Raw genomic sequence first — 14,674 nt, forward strand, 5'->3', positions numbered from 1 at the left:
ACATAATGATTAATATGCAGTTGCTCTCCCCATCAGCCTGTCACCAAGGGCAACCAAAGACCACTGTTTTTAATTGCAACCTAGAGCCCCTGACCTGCCGATAACGAACATAGACTCACCGGCGAATGCATTGAGGGGAGTGATGATTTTTAAATGGAAACCTCCCATTGTGACACACACACACACACACTGTCTAAATAAACACACTGACTCAGTAATACACTGTGTGTGTGTGTTTATATCAGTGACGTCTTGTGTGTGCACAATACAGTATATCGCTTGTTAATAAAATGCTAATTGTGGCTCCACCGCCCTCACTGTCAGCCCATTAGACTTGACCAGTAAAACAGTGGTGAAGTGATGAGCTGCCCGTATGCAAATTACTGTCATTACACGCACGACGGCCGTAGTTCATTAGGGCACAACGTAGCTGTGGCTGTCTGAGCCGAGACCGCCCACGTACGCAGCCGCTTCCTTTAACAGGCTCTGAGACAAATGAGTGTTTTGTAATAGCTGCGTTTTCCTATCACTGTAATTTCAGACGGACTGCACACTGAGGCGGTCGGTCGATCCGACGGTTCCAGTTCGAGTCCTCGTACCTGTTTGTGCTGAGCCCTCTGCTTGGTCTCGGGGCTGTCGCCTTTGGAGGAGGAGGACTGCTGCCGTAGCCGCGCCCCGCTGCCGGGCCAGTCGGGGGACGACGTCATCATGCTGCCGGAGGAGGGCCGGGGGTAGGGGCCGCTGTTGAGCAGGTTGGGAGGCGTGCGGCCGCGGGTGATGCTCTGAGGCGGCGGCTGGTCTATCCTCCGCTGGGGGCCGGCGCTGTTCTGTCTGGGGACGGCGGGCTGGTGGGGCGTTTCCGTCAGGGAGAGCTGTCGCCGGTTGAACTCGCCCGAACGCCTGGTGTACTCGTCTCCGCTGCTCCCCCCTCCTCCTCCTCCTCCTCCTCCTCCACCTCCTCCACCGTGATTCAAGAAGGTGTGCTTCCCTCCCGCTGGTCCTCCGTCCTCGTTGTTGCTATGGGAACTGACAGAACTGTGGCACTCGGAGCCCGAGTCGGTCATGCCGCGCGGGGACACGGGCAGGCAGGCCGCCATCTGGTAAACCGGGTTCTGGAAGGAGAGCGGGGCGAGGAGCTGCGCGGGCCGACCCGGGGTGCTGCCGTCGCCGGCGGCGGCGCCCGGCGTGGTCGGGGTCTGGCCCGGCCGCCTCAGGGTCGGACCCCCGAGGATGTTGTTGCCCTGCGGGACTCGGGCCGACCAGGCGCCGCCGCCAGAGGCCGGGCCGTCGCCCAGGGAGTCTGAGGTACCGGGGCCGGGGCAGGGGCCGCCACCCTCCAGGCTGCGGGGGTCCTGCAGGTCGACCATGGACAGACTCTTGCTGCCGTTGGCCATGCCCAGGTCCGGCTCGTTGGTCTCGGAGTAGCTCGAGCTGCGCGCCGGGGACGGCTGGATCCCTGAGCTCCTGGTCACAAAGAATAGATCCTTGTTCTCTGGGGTGGGGGAGGGTAGCCTGGTGAAGTCGACCAATCTGAAAGAGAGACAGCCCGAGAAGTATCCATGTTACAATCACTCATTGATCACAGATTAAAGAGGAACTATGCAGGATTTTCACCTTAACTCTGCTACATTTTTACCTTAATTAAAACAGCTTAGGAGTAATTGGTTAAATCAATAACTTGTAACTTGTTACAGGGAGAACGGAGGCTCTCTGCCTTCCTCTTAGTGTTTCTTGGCTGAAAACCAACTTTGCCAGCTCTCGTCTCTGTGCACCACGACACACTACAGATTAAAGAGGAACTATGCAGGATTTTCACCTTAAAGGGACAATGAGGAGTTTCTATTTGGTTATAAAAAAGTCTCATATTAATGTGGATGAATCTACGTTACCACACTTGTTAATGGGCCCATTTTCGATAAATATATCGTTTTGTCTCTATCGTTATTTTGTTATTATTAGTGGTGGCGGAAATGCTGGTCGAGCCGACCAGCGTTTCTTTACTTTTGGTTTCGTGGTGAGTCATGAGAATAACGCAGCCGAATCGCCGTTTATGGTCGGAACTACGACGGTATGTGATCGTCTTCGAACCTCTGACTTTAATTCTTGATGAATGAAAACATGAGTCTGTCTTGCGCCGGTCAAAGAATTTCACGGTGCGCGCGGAGGCTCATAAATGTAGTGTGAAAACGCTTCACTTTTCCAAAACTCCTCGTTGTCCCTTTAACTCTGTTACATTTTTACCTTAATTAAACAGCTTAGGAGTAATTGGTTAAATAAATAACTTGTAACTTGTTATAGGGAGAATGGAGGCTCTCTGCCTTCCTCTTAGTGTTTCTTGGCTGAAAACCAACTTTGCCAGCTCTCATCTCTGTGCACCACGACACAAATACGCCCCGTAACTGGTAATATCTTGTTTATGACAGATTAAACTACACAAAAATACACGTTGAAGCATATTAGATGATATATAACGTTATGTACCGCTCTATTGATTGATTTCTCGTTGGCTTCGTTGTAAACAAATGCACATGGTCGAGAGGAAGGTTAGCAAAACAGAAGAAAAGAGAAGAGACTGGTCTTGCATAGTTCCCCTTCAATTGAAACTCTTAATCTATGGAAGCCTATAGGGGACTATAAATTAAATTAATTCCACATTAGCCTTATTATCACTTTCAACACTTTTACACATATGTGTCATGTGAGTAAAAAAAAGATTAAATAATGAAAAGCAATGATGTAATTTGCATTTTAATTTTCACATACTGGTAACTGCGTGTTGTTGAGATATTAAAATGAAACGGGGAAAAGCTGTTTGACATTTAATTTTCAAACTTGTTTCCTGCTGTACAGTTTGCATTCGTGCGTGCGAGCAAAAGTCGCAATTAAAATGTACATGCAATTTGAAAAGGGAAAATGAAGACAGCATTTGACATTTCATTTTCAAAGACTTAACCTGCTCTACGGAGGACAGTATTCAAATGCAATAAAGTGAAACAGAGCCACCAGTCTATTACGTTTACATTAATGTGATACCACGATCTTTGGGTGTCAAAATTGAAATGAAAAAACTTGCTAGGTAAAGACATCAATCATTCGCCAGACACTGACATAACCGGCGCGACTCCCTCTACTACTTCCACTGCTAACACTACTAGTCCAATTTCACTTCAACTTGTGATCGTCACTGCAGCACAAGAGGTAAGTAAGAGCGGCGTTTGCTGATCTTCCAATAACGTTTTTGTCTCCCAATCATCTCAATCATTCACGTCACGCTCATCTCCTCCCTCCTTCAGTGTCCTTCTCCCTCTGTTCCATTACCCTTCCCTCCTCCTTTAACTTCTTTCTCCTCTTCATTCTGCTCAATTTATTCCCCTTTTTTCCAATCTTGGCACCGTCTCCTTTTTTTTTTTCTCTCTCTCTCTCTCTCTTTCGCCGGCTTTTCGTGTCACTGGTTAGTGGATGAGAAGCAATTAGGTGAGAATGGCGAGCTCATTCGAATGCCATTTCAGTCTTACGGCTTGCTGATGTGGACACTACACACACCGCACGCACACACACCTTGGCCAATATGTGCGCAGTTATTGTGATGAAGTGAAGAGGCTCTGACATCAGGTCATACAGCGACATCACCTAATTAGTTCTATTGATCCTGAGCCCCTGATGAGTTTAATGATGCCAGCTGTCTGACTCTCTTCCTGTTTCTCCTTTTGTCTCATCTTCCTGTTATATTCTGTCGGCTCTCATCCACCTGCCTGCATGTGGGTGGGGAGGTCGTGGTGCGTTCGCTGGCGTTGCTTTTTTTTGTCTGGCTGTTATTCATATCTATCTCTCTTGCTTCTTTTTCGGTCCACCGGGGCCTTCATGTTAATCTTTTCTGAGTTTCACCTTGCCATTGTGCTGCCAGGCGGCGAGAGGACAGGAGATAAGTGAGATAAGGGGCTGTCTGAGTGCGTATTCATCCGCAGGAGAGCACATGAGGTTTCATCCGGCTTCATGTAAACAAACAGGGGGTGACACTGTGATTGTGTCATGGCCTCACCTGACAAACATTAACACTGATGGTGAAAGAAAACACACCGGCTGCCTTTGAAGGACAGCGGGTGTAACTGTATATTATCAGTGTTGGCTTTACAGTTGGGAGGCCCAGTGCGATACTGTATGTCTGTGTTGAAATCTGTTTCCTCATACCAACCCGTTCTGTGATTAGCCCCTATCTCTACATCACTTTCAAACCTCGGCCAGTCTTTACATACGCTGCGATCTGTGGCTGCAACGGCAAAAACACCCTGCATGGTAACACAATGACTTTGGAATAAGTAAATGACAAAATACAGTAAACGAGCACAGCTATGTGTGCAGACTGCAGAGGCAAAGGTGTCCTCCATGTTTGGAATAGGCAACTAGGATTTAATGATGATGGATGAGCCAAGATTTCGGAGTTTATATCGTTTAGAGAATAATAGTCGGATATTAAATCTTTGCATGCCAGTTTTATTTGTTTTAAGCGATTAAAGGATATTTTAGAGACTTATTAGAGGCGAAGATATTTTGCAGATGGATTTAAACCATTATTTGTCTGAACTTTAAAAACTTAAATTAGGCTTGTTGGGAGAAGATCTGCAGAGTTTTACTGTATTAAAAACGATATATTTAGAGTTTCCACCTGTATAATAGCCGACATCATTATCCATGTCAGCAGCTCCCATTTATTTGCTTCTCGTTTTAGAATTTCCCACACACAGATAAATAGAAAATAATAAGTTTAATCTTTGAGACTCCCAGAAAATCTGAAGTTTTCACGGTGTCCTTGGTGATGATTAAATGATCTGAAACCAAACGGCTCATATTTCACACACTCCATCTAATTGTCGTCCAACTCTATATTCATGATTCAGGAAGAACACAGAAAACAGGGCCATCTGCATGAATGAATAATCCCCGATTCTGCTCCAGCTGAGATCTGAAATCTCTCTTACCCTGAAAGCTCGTTGTCTATGACCATCTTCTGCAGGCCGGTGGAGATGCTGCAGCTCGCCTCGGCGGGAGACGAGACCATGTGCTCTGAGGACTGTCCAGGTGTCATCTGGACGCTCGACGGGTTGGCCAGAGCGGTGTTCACCTCCCGCAGGATCCTGGGCAGAGGACCCAGCTTAGAGGCGGCACTCTGTGAAGCCAGAGACACAATTAAGTTTAAGCCAAATTAAATATTACTCTGGACCACTTCAGTTGGGGCATTAATTGGATTTCATTTAAGTGCAATTTGATTGAATTTGATATTTGCATATTTTTTAGACCGAGATATTTTCCCTATGCCATGCAATCAACTCTCTTATTCAGAAAACACTAAATAATGAAATAGGCTGCCTGGTCTGATGGACTGAAGTATCAGGCAGACTCACTGTGATTTCTGAATTATTGAAAGATAAGGGTTCAGAGAACTAGATGCTCCACTGAAAAAAAACCTGCCCTTTATCTAATTATTACAAGCTTCCCATCTGCTACCAGAGCTAATGTGCACGTCCTTGTAAATCCATTAATATGCTTCATCCAGCCTGTGAGGCCTCAGTGTTCTCCTCTTGTGTGCTGTTTATGTAATGCAATGATGAATTATAGATTTCATGTATGATAAACATCCTGATGTGGTCTATGCACGAGTCAAATCATGTTCATTCAGCTCAACCTGAACATGCGACACTACTAACAGAGATCTCTGTTATTAGTTGGACTCTCTCCTTTATCAAATCAAAACATACAGTATATGTAGCTGCAGAATATATATGAATATAAATGAAGTTTTTAATATAATTGTTCCAAAGCAGCTACATACTGTCTGTACAATGTCAGGGTCACACAAAACTCCACATGTAAGAAACAATTACTATAACAAAAAGGTATAAAAGCATAATTATAATGCAGTATGTCCAGTACCTGGTCCATCTGGGAAACCACCTCAGAGAGGAGGGAGTGCAGCGTGGAGAGTTCCCTGCCGAGGTCGATGTACCCTTCGAAGCCCGCCGTGTTGGAGATTGTCTCTGGATTCGAGATTTCGAGCAAGAAGCGCTGCATGTTGGTCCACTCGTGCTCCAAGAACTGGTTCATGAAAGACATGTACTCCTCCTTGTTACCAAATCTGATGGCACAGGGACAAACAGGGGAACAGGTGAGAGGAGTTCAAGTTTTTTGAAATTCCTATATTCTTCACAAAAAACACACACTCACTTGGTGAAGTTGGCCAGGTTTTGGGTGACTTTAGCGATGAGGGTGAGTGTGCGTGCCGTGCGGTCGTCGGGATACTCCTGCATCAGGTTGAAGAGCGACGGGGACATGATGGCTGGACAGAGGAACCGCAGGAACAGGGACGCGCTGATTAAACGCTCGCTGATGTCCGGTCGGCCTCGGTTGCTGCATTCCTGCCGCCACGACGCAAAGACCTCTTTCAGTTCTCGTGGAAAAACACTGTGGAGAATAAAAAAAAAAAAGAGGTTTAGTTTATTTTTGTGGGAGAACCAAGGCTTATCTTTGACTGTGATGGTGTAGAGGAGGAAAAACAACTCAACAAATATTCCTCAACTTTGTCTGCAGAGTACACAAAGTTACATTCAGGACTTTTAAAAACATTTTTAATACCAAATAAAGTGCAATATAAGATACATTTCAATGTCAACTATGGATGATACAAATAAAAACCCAGTAGGGATGCTAAGGCCTAGAATTGCTTCTATGGACTGGTGAAGGGATGGTTGGATTAACCACTCAAAAAATAATGAACATATAAATTCTATATGAAGGTTTCTGCCTTTAACACAAAAATGGGTCAAATATTGGTTTTTATGGGTCACAAGTCAAAATAGTTTTGATACAGTCACTTTGGAGCACTGGGCTTTAAAGAAATAGTTTTTACACAAACCAAAGAATAAAAGTTATCTACTGTAGCAATTCATGCTATGCTATGTGAATCAGATAAAATGGTTAAAATGATTAAAAGTTAAATGCATTTGGACTGTACAACGATAACATGATAATGATATGTAATTTCCATGTTTTATATGTGATCGACAACACAGGAAATAAGATTTTGATGCTATAAATTATTTTTTGTGCTGTCCAGCAGAACGAAAACCAACTGTGTTGATGTCTGTTTACTATTAAGAGCTACACTGAGCTACCTGACACTACTGTACCTGGCCTTGACGAGTACACAAACTGTTTACGGCCCTGTGAGCACACAGAGTGCATTTTAACAAAGCTCAAAGTTGTATTCCAGTATTATTCACCAGTACGAGTTGATGATTTTGCAGAAGGCCAGCTCGCAGCACATCTTCAGGTTACTCTGGTGTTCTGGCAGGTCGCCTGACGAACACTTGGACGGATCCACCTCACAGTTCTCATCTGATTCATACAGAGCTTTGATGAACTCACCTGAGGGGAAAAAGAAAAAACAGAACGAGAAGTCAGAAATTAAGGAACAGCTTTTTGTAGATCTATTTCCTGATGTGTGTGTGTGTGTGAGACACTAGAAAAACACACAAAGGGAACTGTGATAGTTCCTTTTTCTTGTTTGTATTAATGGTTTGATATGGTTGTAAAGTCATGCTGATGTGATGTCAAAACCGCTGGGAACAGTGTGATACTGTCAGAGACTGTAGTTAGGGCCAAACTATAAACTAAAAAAAGGAAGTTATTTTTTAAAACTCTTGAGTTTGACCTTTGATAACAAACACTGGGACAAAAATATGGAAACCAAATAAAGTTACACTCAGAAAAACTGTGGTAAAAATAACTACGTCCCCCTTTTGTTACCTTCATTTGGATGAAAGAGTTTTCTATGATCTCAGTGAGTCAACAGCCGGTAAAAGGAGCCCGTGTTTAGCTTGGCAGTGATCTGAGATTATTGTTCCACTCTAATCAATATCTTTGGAAAGGGGGAACAGGAGTGCAGGGGGACTACAGAGAGGCTTGGCTGTCCTTGTGTCGCCCCAGTCGTGAAAACAACAATGCATAATTCACCAGCCCTCAATATTTTTTTCTGCATCAACCCTGAGAGGGACAGAGGAGGAATCAGGCAGTATTTCTATTTGCAAACACAGCCAGAACGAGAAAGAGCAAGAAAGAGCAAGAGAGAGAGAGAGACACACACACACACACACACACACACACACACGGAAAAACATAAACACACGCAGAGCATTAATATTAGCAGCATACAGGTGGTGAGTGCCAAGAAGGATGTGTGTCATTTGGAGATTAAACTACTGCTGTGTACTTTTCTGATTCAGGCAAGGAGAACAGAACAGTGCGTATTGTTAGGACTGCAGTCAGACAAACACACTGCTCTGTCTGTCACAACCAGATAAAGATGTATTTCAACTATTTGCTTTGCTTTAAATATAAATATTAAGAGTATATATAAATTAGACGTCCTGCATGTTAGCATTCACATCTTAATTAACCCAGCTTCAATTTATCCAATTTAGCTACGAGGTTCAACCGCAGGTGAAGCCGTTGGGTCAGAGTATGAGTTGTGTTCATTATCAGCCTCCAGAGCAACAAAAAAAGAAAAAAGAAAAAGCCCAGAGATGACAGAAGAGTTGCTGTTGTTGTCTTGTCTTGTCAGAATGATTCTTGGAGAGAAAGGTTGACTATATCCACTACATTTAATTAACTGATGCCCGAGGTAAGTTAACTACCTCCAGAGTGAGCGAGCCGCTGAGCTCAGAGGTGAGTGAGAGTGAAGAGGAGAGGGAGCAATGAAAAGATACGTTGGGAGCAAAAGGTGGACAAATAAATAATAATAAATGTCGTTCTTGTTTTTGTTCCCCAGCGGCCCGCAGACGATGTAGGAGTGACTGACACATAGAACGAGAATAAGCCAAAGACTAAAATGAATAATATAGACATGGACAAATACAAAATGACGGACATGAATATGAAAAGAGTTAGGTGGGAGGGACGGAGCTGGACTCACCCAGGGCGTCCTGCAGGTACTTCTGTCCCACCAGTTTGAGGTATTCCTCTATGGCCTTTGTGGCTAACGTGTTCTCTCTGAAGATGAGGTGCTCGTTCTCCCCACAGCGGTCCACCTCTGACATCATCAGGTCTGTGAGAAAGTCCTGCGGAAAACACAGAAACAGGACGAAGACCGGGGTCAGACTTTAAGACTCCACAGTAGACAGTTAAAGAATACGTTGATAAAAGACGTGAAATAAAACAGTACGATGTAGGAATTCATTTTAACGACCATAAAATATGATGCATCCTTGGGAGAGAGTTGGTGGTGAAAGAAAAAAAAATCAATGCAAGATAATACAAGTCTGGATTTGTTTTGACTATTTGGGAGCAGTAAAAACAAGATGTAAACAAAACAGAAATAATAAAATCATATTCAAATTCTTGAATGCTTATTCAGACAGAAGATACCGCACTCAGATCATCACCCACTTGGAGAAAAGTTCATGACAAGTTGGCTGCTGAATTTAAGTATAATAAATATAAATATAAATACAATATAAGTATAAATACATTTACTGCAGAAAAGGCAAAGATATTTAGATTGAGTTATAGTAGCAGCTAATTTACTATATTAATTCTCCTTCTATCTTCAGTTTTTGCTCAATCAACTCCTCAGAAAAATAGGTAGCTCTTTAGCCGCTAACTGCTCCATTACATTCACTGGCGGCTAGTTGCTATTGCTAACTGTCTAAAAATCCTACCATCATTGTTATAATTACCTGTGTGTTTGTCACTGGTCTAATTTGATCAATTCTATATGAATATGACAATTATAGCAGCTTTAACATCAATATTAATAAAACAATCATACTGACTACTCTGTCTGTTTTCTGCTAGCAGTGCAGCTCATTAGCGTCACCGTCATCATCAAGTCAAGAGACAGGTGGACGACGTGACTTAGACTGAGTATCGCTACTCGGCTGCACCTGTGCTGTGTGTCAAACAGGAAAAACAGGAGTGTCTCTCAATGCACTGCGCTTCCACAACGTGACAGGTTTTCAAAACACATTTTTAAAGACCAATGAACAAGCACAAAGATATAATTGTGTCAAAGCAATGAAAATGAAGGGAAACAAAACAGCTCTATTCACGTCAGGCTTTCAAGTTTGACAAATCCACGAGCTGAGACGGCTGAGACCCGGCGACGGAGGAGAGAAACATCATGTTCACGACTGAGCAGTCGAAAAAACAGTGACAGGACTCGTGTTTTTCCACAAGACAGCAGCAGCTAACATTTTCTTTAGCTTTCATTCAAAGGCCCAAAGACTGATTTCAGTTTCATCATACAATGAGTGAATGAAAACAGGAAAATGCTCGACTGTTTCCCCTCTGAAACCAAAGGAGAAGAGCAAACAATGAAGGGCAACTGATGAAATGTGGATGTAGATTATCACCATAACCACAACTTATCACCACTTTAAAACAGCACATGATCCATTTTTAATGTGCTTTTTCCCCCCTAAATTAGCAGCATGAATTACTTTGACTAAATGTTTATACAGTACTTGTTTGTCTTTGAGCTGATAGCCATAAGGCTATATGTAGCTACTATTAATCAGGTGGAGAAAAATAACAGGTGGAGAGAGGTATAAAAGTTTCCAAAATTCAAAGTCTGAAAAGAAGAGATGGCGCCGTAGCCATCTGGGGATGAATCATCCCTCGTTTATATCCCTTCAACAAATTTGTAGGTGTACTCTCATGTAAGTCCCCTGGCAGCTTGTTAAACTAGGGGAACCGGCGCGGCAGCGAGGGAGAAGAGAGGCAAGTGACAGATGTATGGAGAGAAACAGACAGGGGGAAGGAAAAAGGAGACCGAGTGGAGCGCTTTAAAGAACAAGAGGTGGAGGCAAAAGCAAAAAAGAAAAAAGAAAAAGCAAAGCAACACAGACACTCTGCTGGTTTCTATAGCTACGGCAGAAACCTGTTAACTGGCTAATCAAAGACAGACCACAGGGAGCCAATCATAATGCAGAGGTGCATTCAAAGAAACCTTTTTGGTTATAATATAATATTATATTATATATACAGAGGTGACCAAGTCTGAGACGCTTTTCCCTTTGGCAGATATATAAATAGACATTCACATTCACATTAAATCCCCTGTAACGCGCTGCTGCTACTGCTGCCGCCGCATCCTGCATCACACAACATATGAGAAAGACAGTCATGGTTGAATGAAAACCTGACATGACCTCTCGGCTACAGTTTGCAGGAAGGCAGGTGGGATTACTGTGAAGTCAGCTGATGTGACGAGGCCAAGTGTGACACATGGCGGTGGCGGCGGCGGCGGCAGCAGGGGTGACAACGCGCTATGGGTGATGCTTCTCTGCATCTGACCTGAGCTGACTTCTCTCTGAGGGTAGAGGGTGATACAGTATGGATGCAGGTATAATGTATACAGAGAGGGAAAGGGAAAACCTACCCCAGCAGAAAAAACTGCACACAATATTAAAGTCCTGAAGTGGCTGAGTCAGAGTCCAGAGGGGGCGGACGGCACGGGCGGGCGCTGTGGATCTATACTCCTGAGTCCAGTTTAGCTTATTGCTTTAGCTATTTGATACTAATCTATAACATAATCTGTAAAGTAATCTTATTAACATTATATTAATCATCGTCAAGTTAATTGTGAGTGATTGTAAAGAACTCACTTGACAGGAGAAGAGAGTTCATGCGTCATTATAAATAAAACAGGCAGCAGAGAGCAGCACACCCAACAACACACAGACGCCCGGAGAAACCTGACCTTTTTTGGTGTATGGACACCCATCCCATCATTAGACGAGGGGTGCTGTGTATGTAAGTGTGTGTGTGTGTTTTCTTTTTGGAGGGAGGGAGAGAGAAAATGTCATCCCAATTATGATCTTTCCTTTAACCTCTACCCCTCTGTGGCTCCCCTCCCCTCCCTCCTCTCCTTATGCGGCCACTGAGGCGAGGCAAATCCAGGCCTGATTAGAGAGGACAGTCAGATGAAATGGAGGAGGAGAGGAGAGGGACTGAGAGCGTGGAGGGAAACTAGGAGCGAGAGAGAGACATCAAAAGAGGAGAGAGACAGAATAACAACAGAATATTTCCTGCTGGTAGCCTAAAGAAAAATTCGATCCAGCCACCTCCAACGGTTCAAGTCTCACAGCAGCGACGACGGGGCTGGAACATGAGACGACCGACTTCTAGGAGATGATTTCAGTCCATGTGTGTCCGTGTGTTCACTGACTGGTGGATTTATGGTTCGAGTGTTTTGAACTTAACTACTGCACACGGATATAAAGAAATAACATGGACTATATTGGTCAATTTGCATATTTCATCTTTGTGCAAATACGTTTTATGTCGACTATTTTTCACCACACACACCATATGCTCTTAAAATTGAATTCTTTTTCTCCAAGTGGCAGCCGGTTTCACTGCTTCTCATTTCCGTACGCTATTAAAATAAACTGCAACCTGACCATTTCTTTAATTATTTTCTTTTTCAATTTGTGTTTCAACAGCAAGTTAATTCAGTTGTAGGTAGGACCATTGGGAAAATTCTTCGGGTTCACAGGCAAACACCCCTAATTTGCTTTGTGGTTAGGAATTCAAAACGAGGAAGACCTGAATATGTTTCTTTTGTTAACAAGACTAAGACTCAGACACCACACTGCTGCCTCTGTGAAGCTATACACCGGCACAACGGTGCTTCGAGCTAAATGCCAATTTCGGCATACTCACAATTTATTGTCCTTTGCTAACACCAGGGACAAAAAATGGGAAATAAGTTCCTCACTCTGTATTTTTTCTATCCCTGACAAATTCCCACATGTGGTATTTTACAAATTCAACATATTGTTATTAATAAACCAAATGAAACAGAACAAACAGAATCAATTATAACTGAACACAAAGTGGAGCAGAGGTAGATGGGAATGTCAATCGTTAAACCAAATTATTCTACTAAATGCTGATGCTGAAGAAAAAAAAACTAATGGGATCACTGAAGTCATGAGGATTCGTCCCCTTTGGGAGCAGGAGATGATGTAATTACAGCCGTGTTGCTAAGGTGACTGAAAAGCTTGGTAGGTGGCTCATCATCCCAAAACTAAAGCCAAAAACTCTGTTCCCTGTAATAAACGACCTCCTTCAAACAACTTTCAAGTCTCTTCAACTGATATTTATCTCATGCTGAAGTATGTCAAAACAAGTGGCTGTCTGAAAGGTGGGAAATCAATGTAAACGTATGAACCGAGCCTCGGAAAATGATCAGTCATGACGAACCGCCGGCATCATGAACGTCGTCTGCGCAATCATGTCCTAAAAAAGGAGACTGCAGCTCCTTCCGTCCTTTTCCCTCCTGTCATCCATCAGCCTTTTACTCCCCGACTCCCCTCCACCCTGCAGCCCCCCCACCGCCACCGCCGGCCCTCCCTCTCTCTGCTACAGTGCTAATAAGGAGAAGTAGAACACTCTCTGTATCGCTGCCACATCTCATCAGCCAAACCATGCCTCAAAAAAAAAAAGAAAGAAAAAAGCCCAACACCCCCACCACCACAGGGAAAGGAGGGTAATACTGTATGAAGATAGGGTCGGGGTGGAGGGTGGACGGTGCAGCATGGCTGATCAGATCTAATAAATAGAAGACAGCCCTGTTGAAAATGATGAAGTTCCCTGTAGATGGGGTTACTTGCCAGTAAAAACTCATAAAGTCATGTCAGTTTTGCGCTGCTGTACACACAACAATCTCATCAACACCAGACACAGTCATGTGTGTGTGTGTGTGTGTGCAGCACTCACATCTACTGTATGGTTTGCATTATTCTGCTGCACAATGTGCGGCCAGTTTAACGTTTTATTATCTGAAAACCCACTGAAGTTTGAAGAGACAACAACATCATCTGCGAGATTATCACTGCGAGTGTCTCTCACGCTGACGCGCTGTCAGACAAACCTGAACAAAGACCAGGACGCAGTGAGAGGGTTTGAAATGACAAGTTCTCCAACTGCTTGAAAAGCCTGAACATAAAGTCTGAGAGAGAAAAGGGAGGAAACTGAAGAAAAAAGGGTCAAGTTTATACACAGATGTTTTTTCAGAGTGTTTCTATGGTAATATAAAGAAGACAAACACAAGACTGAAAGCAATGAAAACACCTTAAAAGGATAATACTGGAGCAAGAAAAAGCATGAGAATATTTTCTTCCCCATTCAACCTCTTCAGAAACAGACTGTACCTGAGAGTTCAGTTATCAAATGAAATCCATTCAACTCTGCCTGAATGTTCTGCAATGGACTTTGTGTTGTGTTACATCTAAAAAAAAAAGGATGGCGCTGAAGTGATGGATAAATGATGATGTTCTCATATGACCTAAAACAAGATGTTGAAATGTATTCACACAAGCGCTGGCTTTGTTTTCAGGGTGTCCTGCTGATGACCTGATATTTTAATGTAAGAAAATGTTTCATCTGCCAGTATTACTGTATATTCCCGCTGTATCCATCAGAGCATGAATAAAGATTTTCATACTGCCGTAAATGCTTATACTTTGTTTGTAGATTGTTTTTTATGCTGCGAACAACAAAGACAAAACCCATTACTGGAGAATTGATGGACGATGGAAGTAATGGGATCCATTAGGAAAAAAATAAAATGGAAATCACCTGTTGATGTTTTGAAGTGTGTATACATACAGTGTAC

The 14,674-nt window shown here is 43.4% G+C and overlaps 1 protein-coding gene across 19 annotated transcripts in view; it reads right to left on the minus strand.

Moving 5' to 3' along the window:
* The window catches only part of dab2ipb (DAB2 interacting protein b), a 139,053-nt gene that overhangs the window by 14,624 nt on the left and 109,755 nt on the right, over positions 1 to 14,674 (minus strand). For all 19 annotated transcript variants that reach the window (XM_085793047.1, XM_085793060.1, XM_085793042.1 and 16 more), the window contains 6 exons: positions 8,966 to 9,110; positions 7,275 to 7,419; positions 6,220 to 6,456; positions 5,929 to 6,130; positions 4,977 to 5,164; positions 600 to 1,530 (listed from right to left, as the gene is read on the minus strand). In XM_085793047.1, the coding sequence (XP_085649173.1) occupies positions 600 to 1,530; positions 4,977 to 5,164; positions 5,929 to 6,130; positions 6,220 to 6,456; positions 7,275 to 7,419; positions 8,966 to 9,110 (1,848 nt within the window). The remainder of the gene's footprint in view (positions 1 to 599; positions 1,531 to 4,976; positions 5,165 to 5,928; positions 6,131 to 6,219; positions 6,457 to 7,274; positions 7,420 to 8,965; positions 9,111 to 14,674) is intronic.

The sequence above is a fragment of the Trachurus japonicus genome, chromosome 12 (assembly GCF_045865225.1).
Source record: "Trachurus japonicus isolate A0001 chromosome 12, Traja_1.0".
Taxonomy (NCBI): Eukaryota; Metazoa; Chordata; class Actinopteri; order Carangiformes; family Carangidae; genus Trachurus; species Trachurus japonicus.